Raw genomic sequence first — 10,030 nt, 5'->3', positions numbered from 1 at the left:
CCCTTTAGGGGTCGCCACAGAAAATTATCTGCCTCCATCTCACTCCCTAGCATCCTCTTCTGACATGCCAACCCTCTCTGCATGTCCTCCATTACATCCACTATTCTAAGCTTCTCACACATCGAAAACATCTCAGGTTTTCCTCTATGCCAATAAGTTTTATGTTGTCATGTATTGCACTTAACTCACTGGGACAAAACATTTTCATTTCAAATATATTCATGTTTCATCTGTATTCTCCAACAGTGTTTGTTAAAGCATTTTACTTCAAGCTGTGCTAATGTGGAGATCAATATTGCTAGCTTAAGTTTTATTGCAGTAAACATTTAACCCATATCAAATGTGGAAAATGTCAATTGTAAATGCAAATTTAATGTCATAATTCACTGTTTGAGTTATCTCAAGTTTGCTTTTTGTTGATTTAATCCTACAGGGAGTTTTAAGTACAGTTAAAAATTCCTCATTTTTCCTTTTGTTTATAAGCACCAAGTTAAAAAATAAAAATTAAAAAAAAAAAAAAAGGAAAAGAAAAAGGCAAAGGCTGAACTTGGTTTATAAAAGGTTTTATTTATGTTAACATAGCCGATACATACAGATTCAACAGACTGTTCAACAAGGCTTCTGGGGGGGGGGGGGTCTACAACTGAATGAATAGCAAAATAGTGGTCCAAATCTCTAGTGACAATCACTGGACAGACTAACATTTCACCCTTTCTAGGATGTGTACAAACTTGCATTGGAAATGGATAAACTTGACATTTGGACAGGTTTGTGTTACAGCAGTCTTTCCCATGTCAGTCTGAAGATGCACAAGACCCAGAAGATCAAGGTGGCCTCTCTGCTGGAGGATGAGGAGGACTGACATTATAAATAAGTCAGAATATAACAGACTGGAGTGTGAACATCTACTTCAACATCCACATCTCAGTCTGGTTTTCCTTCTGTGACGTGAAATTTACAACGAGAGAAAATAAACAAAGTCCAACTAGTTCCCAGTGGACATCAAGTATCAAGACAGTGATGCATTAAGGACATTACAGGAAACTTCAAGTCTCATCACGGTGTATGAGTGATGAAAAGAGAAGTTCACTGAAATTCAACCAGCTGTCCATCGGGGTCTAGTGCATGGACATCAGAGTCCTCGACATCCACAAGCTGGCTGCCTCTGAGCGCTGTTCTCGAACTCGCCACACCAGAGAGGTTTAAAGGAAGTGATGCGCATTAACAACTTATTATATTTAGGAAGTGTATCAACACCACAAGGTTTAAGAGACAAGCATGTCCCTGAATTTGATCACACGAGGCCCACTATTACCCACCAAGTATAAATGCTTCATCAGATCCAGGACAAAGTGAGGGAAGTTAAACCTGTTGCTGGGCGCCGGTTTAGCTCAGTGTGTCGAGCAGGCGACCACATGCCATAAGTCTGAGAGCGGCCGGCCCGGGTTCGAATCTGACCCACAACCCTTTGACGCATGTCTTCCCCTCTCTCTGCCCCCGCTTTCCTGTCCTTTCTTCACTGTGTCTATCAAAATAAAAAGGCCAAAAAAATTAAAACTGCTATGTAGCGACAGGTGTACTACAGTAAGATATACAAGGAAATTAGTATGTGTGTAATATTTGTTATTGGAACAAAATACAATCATTTTATGAAGTTTAGCTTTCCAGTTGTTTTGCCTCTAATTGAGGTAGGGAATCTGATATCATGTTGAGCTAGCATTCACGGTAAACTGCACATAAAGGGGATGGCTGAGACCACAAAGTAAAGGAATGGAGGGTTCTCTCTTGTGTCCAAATCAAGTGTGTGTTTTTGTCGTTTCTCCCCCCCATATTAATACACAACCGTTTTCAGCAATGTTTTCATGGTAGAATGTTTAAGTGGAGCATTTTAAGGAATGAAGGATGTATAAAAAGTTGTTGTTTTTTTTCCTTTTATTTTTTGGAGTCAACCCCAGCAGCATGGGCTTGGGCTTCTTAGTTCGATGGCTTGGAGCCCTCTTCTCCCTCTCCCTCCTCAGTGGCGCTGTCTGATGTCCATAACTATGGGAGGGGGAGAGAGAGACAGAGAGATTTAAGACAGGCAAATATCCAGATTCATTCACAGATTATGATCAATTTAATGAAAATTTACTGTATTGTACACACTAAAAAACAGGGACACTGTTAAAATGCATTTTTAATTGATTGGGTGGGGTCCAACACTTATCCAAACACGCAACCTGACAGTCTCAGCCATTTTATCATGAAGGGATACGGTTTTGAAGAATGACATGTTTCTTTTAAGCCAATTAAAAGTAATCGTGACTTTATAACCTCAATGTCACACAACATGCATAAGCCAAAGACAAGTCATGCTCTGGCCTTTGCTACACTGACTGGTCAAGTGACAGAAAGCCTTCTTCCCCTCAGCACACAGACTGGCTGGATAACCACAGGAAGTCTGTGCATGTGCAGAAATAGCCGATTCATGCTTATGCTTGCATCTTTCATCAAAAAAAGATCTGTACACTGCAGATTTGTCACTTGGGATAAAGAGTAATGGTATTTAAATGTTTGTGGCTAAGTATTGATTGTTTTTTCCAAACAAACCTTAAAAAAAAAAATTAAATTACAACACTCCTTGTCATACATTGGGGTGGGACACTGGAAAAAAAATAAGGCAGCTGCCCAAGCAAAGTTGTTGTATGGGTATCTCGATGCAAATTAACAGTCTGGGTTATCACTGAAACTGCAAACTGAGTGACAGCACTGCTTTAAGACATCCTTACTAGTTGTGATCATACTTTGTCAATTTTCTTTAAAGGAAAAGTTTACATTTCTAATTTTTGCAGGTTGCGTGTCTTTTCCCCAGATGTTTGTAACTCTTTGTAAGAGTCAGTGCACACCATTCAATGGCAATATATGATATATATCTTTAACCAACATATGAGATGTCTCCTGTACAGGGAAGGAGGAAGAAAAAAGAAAAGAAAAAAAACTCTTACAGCTGTAGGAGTAGTAGGAGCTTAACCAGCGCTAACATATTATCTTGCCTTAGTGTGACTTAGTGTTTAACACATCAGTTTTGTGGTTTAAAAAGCACCAAAGTCACAAGACCAACAACCACAGTGATACACCAAAAAAAAAAAAAAAAAAAAAATTCCCTTCTTCTTGCTTGAAACTTGAATTAGAAATTAAAAATACTGCCCAGCGATATTTTAGGTGTGGCTGAACATCAGGTTCATGACACTGAAACAACTATGATACATTCAGTTCAGTGAAAACTGTTTTATGTCAAAAGAGTAATACACTCACTGTCAGGTTATCTCTGAGGAGCTGCATGATAAGAGTGCTGTCTTTGTAGGACTCCTCTTGTAGATTGTCGAGCTCTGCAATAGCATCATCAAATGCCTGCAAGTGCAAAGATAAACAGCAACACTTAGAACTGATCCATTTCCAGCTGTTTACAACTTAAGACCTCAATTAGTTGTCAGATTACTATTAAAGTCTGTACCTGTTTGGCCAATTCACAGGCTTTTTCTGGGGAGTTCAGGATCTCATAGAAGAAGACCGAGAAGTTAAGTGCCAAGCCCAAACGAATGGGATGTGTGGGTTCCATTTCAGCCTTGCTGATGTTAAATGCTTCCTGGTATGCTTGCTGTGAGCTTTCAATGGTATCTAAAGGAAAAAATAAATAATTTGTGTAATTATCAAAGTTCCCAAACAAATCCATTGAACAGAAATTGTTCAACTTAAAGACTACACTCCACTTTCAGCAGGAGGCAAAACTGTAAACTTAAATAAATGAAAACTTACAAATGCTAGTGTGAGAATAAAATAACCGTAGTACTGATGTTAACTCACTTGTTTTGTTTTCTCCACTGGCAACTTCAGCAAGGTATCTATAGTAGTCACCCTTCATCTTTAGATAGAAGACTTTGCTCTCTGAATTTGAAGCATTTTTAATTAGATGGTCCTCCAGCAGTTTCTGTGAAAATAAATGTGAGATTAATTTCAAGTTTACAGACCAAATACTGAACAGCAAAACTTCAGTATGAATATTATTTATAGAGCCCCAAGTTAAAAGATATGAGGACTGCAACATTCAACACCACTGGATGAGCGATGGTTCATCCAAGTGTCATGCTGGCCTACATCCATTAGAAAGCTCTCCTGCCTTTGCTCTTTACGAGTACATTCTGTATCCATCAGGAGTCAAGTGCATATGCTCACACTGTCATTTTGAAGGATCATTTTACTTTGTGGTAATTTCAGCTGAAGTTGCTCCAAATTGCACAGAACCAGGCCAGGCCTCTGGTGTGTCCCCAGCTGTCTTCTGCCCCAGATACTTGCATTTTGTGCAAGGACTGTGCAGCATGGTTTCACATCTTATTGCTGACACTGCCGTTATTGCCATTTTGAAACAGCCATGGCATTGCTTATAGGCTAGAGATTTTCTCAGATATTTTATAAGGTACTATGTTTTTACAATACTCCCATTACAATGGTCCATTTGCCCCCCCCCAATCCCCCAATTTTAGCACATGCAGTAAAGACTAACAATGGGCATCTTTGCACAGATAACAAAGAAAACTAATTAAATCCACCTTATCTGAATTTGAACAGTTTAGATGATAATTACATCTGATATAGTTATGGTAAGATATACAATCAGGTGCCCAAAGTTTATTTCTTTCAATAAAAATAAATAAAAAGCTACATACAACCCACATTAACATAAGTTAACCATTTGTGTGGGCTATACATAACATACTGGGGTAACAGCAGAAACTACAAGCTGATCATTTCTCCACCTGCATGTTATGCCTAAACAAACTCCATCCCGACTAGTGCTGAGAGGTATAATGGTTTAACGGTATAAAATTTTTGATTTTTTTCCCCCATATACCACGATCCCCACAGAAATTCCATCAGCAAAGTCTAGGGAAACATAGAAGCTCTGGCTGCAATGCATCATTCCCATAATTACTACTTGAAACCACAAAGTTCAGAAAAGACCCATACTTGCTCCATGTGCATACTCATTTAAATTAAAAAAAAAAGAAAATGCTGTCCATCTCTAGCTGGCAAATTCAGAATCTGCCTGAAATTAAATCAAGTTTGCGAGAGAAGGAAACGCGAGCCCTGATGCTCAGTGGCTAGTTTACAGCTACCTTCTCCTTTCTAATTTCGTATGGGTTTTTTTTTTTTTTTTAAATAAAGCCAGAGTTCTTCAACTTACGACTTGCCTAGAGCAATAAGCTTTGGTTGTAAAACCATCTTAAGCTTTAAAAACTGTACTTACAAACTACTTTTTGCAGTTCTGAGTAAATAACTAGTTACTTAAGACAAATGACTCCTTTTTACCATCCATCTGCAACAAAGACCAATGTAGAAAGTCTTACCAACCACATCTAGCCATTTTGCTTACATTTTACTTAAAACTTTATTTTTAGCTTTTTAAACTGTTAGTTTCAAATTTGTATTTGCGTATTTTTCCATTTACCAATTGCTTTGTGCAAATATTGCATTTAGCTACTAGATTCTATTTCCAAGTTAAATTACTATCAACTGTTACGTTTCGGTCACCTAACAGTATTTTCCCCAACTTCGTGATGATTAAGCTAGGCCAAGTCATTCATCTTTGAGTGGATATGTATAGAGGATTACTTTGGCTAATCTGTCAGTGAAACTCACATGGCTTAACCGATTGAAAGTGCAGATTAACTGTTTGACTAAATGAAAAGCTTGATACTCTGCAGACAAACATCAATTTTACCTACAACTTCCGTTTTACAAATTTAAACAGTTTTCAAACAAAAAGGTTCATACCCGCCATTTCCAAACACGCTCATCTGAAACACACAAGTGCTAAGCGTTCCTCTTTCATTGCATATTCTACACAATAGACAAGAGTGCATTTCCCTTCAGAGCTTTCACACAAAGCTCTGATTTCAGTCACCAGTGCTCTCTCACTCACACACGCACACACACACACACCATGGTGTTGTTACATTTAATCCCAACTGTGCAAGTGCCTTCACATTTTTAATGTGAATTGATGTGCTTTCAGAGTATGGGCGGATCCCTTATCATTTCACTATTAGCCACAGGGTGTTTCCTTTACTTTTTACATAGCAAAGGTTAATCAGGCAGAATAACGCAATGTGTCTGTGTCCTCCCTTTAGAATATCAAAGATGCCTAACGCTGGAAATTAAGAGTTCTGCTGAAGGCTTTAATTTTTTTAGACTGTGTACAATTTAGGGTTTAAAACTTTTCAATAGCCTGCATCTGCTCAGCTGACAAGCCTATAGTTGTGTTTTAAAGCTCTAAATGCACATGCGTGAAAACCGGAGCAAAGCATCTCCACACCTCTGCTGTCTGCACAGTGAAAAGTCTAGCACTTGTCACTGTGCAGGAAATCAAATAAGGCGGCACATAAGCAGCTTACTCGTCTATTGCAGTCTTTGCTCTTCTTTGTGGGTGCATTACCAACTTGTAAGGCTTCAGCAGACAAGTTAAGGCATGAGCACAGACACGCCCTTCTCTGCTGACAGACCCTCAGTCAAGACTCAGTAGGGAGAAAGCTGAGTCACTGCCATGCAAGCGCACATCCTCATGAACACGCATGGAAGATGGTGGAAAATGAATGCTTTCTACGTCTTTGCAACACATTTGAAAAAGGCATCAGCTCAGAAAAATTATTTCAATCTTATAACTAAGGTTTCACTTTGATCCCCTCTAATCCATTATCAAGGCCAGCTAGAAACAATGTAAAGAACCAATCTGTGATGTAGCATTGGGTTAAGTAGTAAAGCATACTCCAGCAACTTTGTAATGATAAGCTTTGAAATGCAGCAAGCAAAGTCTGAGAAGGTATTTAATTGGACTGGTTTTAATAGGTGGATCTGCACAACAAAGGATGACTTTTTTCTTTTTTTTTTTAAACCAATCAAGCTGAACTTGAGGAAGAGTGAGGCATTTCTGCATGTATAAATGGCACCAATAATAGACTACACTGACTATCATCTACAGCATACATGCAGTGCATTTCCTAGGTTAAGCCTTTACCCATTTAGACACACCTTTTTGGTGCAGCTAATCTGACCTTTCCTCAGTTACAGCACACCCTCACAAGTTTAAACCCATTGTTTGAAATCCAGATTCCCAAAAGACAGGAACAGTGAGAGGACAACATAATACTTCCTTGTCCCCACTGGTTTTAGAGTCCATATTTACAGGACAACTTACAGGAAAGAGCATTGAATTTAAAAAAAAATTTTTTTTTAATTTTTAAAAATGCAAAATTAAAATGTGTGTGCGTGTGTCATATTTAGATCTCAGGTAAAAAGTCTATTTGCTTAAGTGCATTCTTAAAAAAAAAAAAAAAAATCTTGTAGAAATCTCTCCTTACAACAAAACACATCAAGCATTTGCCACTCCCCTCAAGAGCAAACGTAGATTCTAAAAAAAGAAACGCTGCAGTTTTAGTCACCACTAACTAAAGTTGGTTACAATAATTATAATTTAGTCAGCAATAAGACATTACAGCTTAGCTTCCAGAGTACATATTCCAAGACTGTGGTCTCCATCTCACATATAAGCAACATGCGCTATGCTGCGCGATTTAAAGAAAAAAATATAAGTACAATTAAAAATATATATACACTTTACCAAAACACATCTGCAGATTTCATCCAGTTCTGATTCCACTTTCTCGCGATATTCTTTGACCATCTGCTGCTTCTTTTCGCAACCCTCGGTCTTCAGTCCGATGCTGGATATCACCCTCCATGAGGACCGCCTCGCCCCAACCACGTTTTTGTAGGCGACGGACAGCAGGTTCCTCTCCTCGTTTGACAGCTCCTCTCCCATCTCTGTAACAGCCTTCATACATTCTGCCATGTCGTCGTAGCGCTCAGCCTGCTCTGCCAGCTTGGCTTTCTGGATAAGATCCGTTTTAGCCATAGTTTATATATTTATTGAAGCGAGAAATGAGAAATCCCGGGAAGGTGAGTGACAGTCGAGGACTGTTACGCTTTAGAATGGCCGTAGGATGGGATGGACTGTGGCAATCCCCACAAGCTGCGGAAAGACGTTAACAATTAGTACGATGGGACATATCAATATACAACTGGAGGACAAGATATCCCAACGATAATCGTAACGGGGCGTAAAAACGGGTTTAAAAAAGCACAATTTTTCCAAACTGAACGCGTTAAATCGCTTTAGCGTACAGAAATTTCCGATCCCAAACATAAGTAAGCTGTAGTGTTAACAGTAAAGACACTTGATCTCGCTATACGGTTCTTTTAAAGCTGCGGTTTGCTGCGAGCATCGGAAGTAGGAGATCTACTGGCAAGCCCGTCTCACAATTGAACCCGCCACAAAGCTGTCTGCTGCACCTAGCTAGCGAGTTAGCAAAAGAACTAGCTGGCTACAACGGCCACTCCTTTCATTATGAAAAAAAAGTCACTAGTTCCAGAAAAGCCTAAACGTACCCACAACGTGTCACTAAAGCAATCCACCACTAACCGTATATTTTCCAGGAAAAAAATAAATACTCACTGTTGCTGACCTAATGAAGTCTAAATTTTCTCCCCAAAATGCTCCGTTATGAGATAGTGACTAGAAAGGAGAAGAACGGCGGCGGCAGCAGAAAAAAACCCAACTGAACTGCTAAAATAAAGGGGGGTGTGGGGGGGAGAGTCATCTGAGTGTTGACTCTCCAATCATAAGTCCGTCTCGCATTTGATTGACAGGAATAGTAAGCTCTGTAACCCTGTAGCTGTTTAGCGCGGGGGGAAAAGGCGGGCTTATGGTGGTAGTTTGGTTGAGCGGAACGCTGCAGAGACTGAGGCCCACGGGGTTTCCTCCAATGAGACCAAGGGATGAAGACGTCATCGCATTGCCATGGTGATGCTTATCCAATCACGCCCTTGCCTTCCACAAGCTGTGGGCACTGTAGGCGGGTGTGGTTCTGGCTTTTTTTCATGACTAGAAATTTGCCTTTTTAAGTGTTTTGGATAATATTTCATTGGTTCGTTCTTATTTTAAAGAAATCACTTGAGAACTTGAGTCGATATCTGCACATTTTAATTACTGTGGCTAATTTCTGTGTTGAAATCTATCCAGCTTTAAATCCAGTATGCTTTAAATCCAGGCATGAGTATGTCAGTTAATCAAATAGCAATGCTGAATCCACTTTCACATATGAAGACAAGTCAGCAGCCTTGTTTATTTTGATTTTCATTCTGCTTTTTTGCCTGGATTTAAGCTACTTCAACTGTCACCAGGATTGATTTAAATGATTTAAATATCATCTTTAAAACTCCCAGTAATGCCCTCTAACAATGGAAGAGATTATTCTGCAGCAACTAAATAAAGTTGTTGCTTTCACATGGTAAAAGAAAGTGATCAGCTTTTGACTGAAGTAAATGGGATTACACTTTTATGACCGCATTAATTATTATACAATAATACAAAGATACAGTGCAAAGGTGTCTTTGCTTTTGATGTCGAGGACAATACAGAATAGGCTGAGTGGGCTTACGTAATGTGTTGAAAACCTTGTGAGGCTGATCTCATCTAAAACCTGTATGACAGCTGATAACAACAGATAACAGCTCGCTCTCGCTCTCTCTCAGTTTCCCTGACACTTAAAAAATGACTATGATCTGTAGTTTACCTGATACTTCTAATTTTGTATCTGGGCTGGGCTTGCAGTGCAAATTGTCTGTCAAAAATGACTTTCCTTACTTACCTTGTATTAGTTGATTTGATTTCTTGTATGTTTGACAAGCAGTAACATGTCAAAACTTCAGTTTCCCAATTGACCACTTAAGACCAGCTCCAAATTATAGTGAAAATCTCATGAACCTCCATTTTACAATGCCGAACTAAACAGCAAAATTAAAGGTGTTTAAAGCCTTCAACAAAAGACGTTTCTTTTTTTTTTTTGTTCTTTTTTTAAACTAATTTCCAGCTTCTAGATAACTGAGCTTTTAAGCCGGGGTGAACTGTATGTCAGCAATAACCCTTGTCCCGTCT

The 10,030-nt window shown here is 39.0% G+C and overlaps 1 protein-coding gene across 2 annotated transcripts; it reads right to left on the bottom strand.

The window, feature by feature from the left end:
- Positions 1-547: 547 nt before the first annotated feature.
- LOC102206136 (14-3-3 protein zeta) lies at positions 548-8,827 on the bottom strand. 2 transcript variants are annotated; one of them, XM_005723932.1, is made up of 6 exons: positions 8,549-8,827; positions 7,655-8,065; positions 3,844-3,967; positions 3,494-3,657; positions 3,295-3,390; positions 548-2,040 (listed from the first exon to the last, which is right to left on the bottom strand). In XM_005723932.1, the coding sequence occupies exons 2-6, from the start codon at positions 7,946-7,948 to the stop codon at positions 1,975-1,977; spliced, it is 744 nt and encodes a 247-aa protein (XP_005723989.1). In that variant the 5' UTR covers positions 7,949-8,065; positions 8,549-8,827; the 3' UTR covers positions 548-1,974. The 2 variants fall into 2 exon arrangements, with proteins under 2 accessions (XP_005723989.1, XP_013763901.1); XM_013908447.1 differs by having other exon boundaries at positions 8,559-8,827.
- Between the last annotated feature and the right edge of the window lie 1,203 nt (positions 8,828-10,030).

Source organism: Pundamilia nyererei, unplaced genomic scaffold (genome assembly GCF_000239375.1).
Source record: "Pundamilia nyererei isolate P.nyererei 1_Seehausen unplaced genomic scaffold, PunNye1.0 scaffold00010, whole genome shotgun sequence".
Taxonomy (NCBI): Eukaryota; Metazoa; Chordata; class Actinopteri; order Cichliformes; family Cichlidae; genus Pundamilia; species Pundamilia nyererei.
This window is presented reverse-complemented; position numbering and strand designations above follow the sequence as displayed.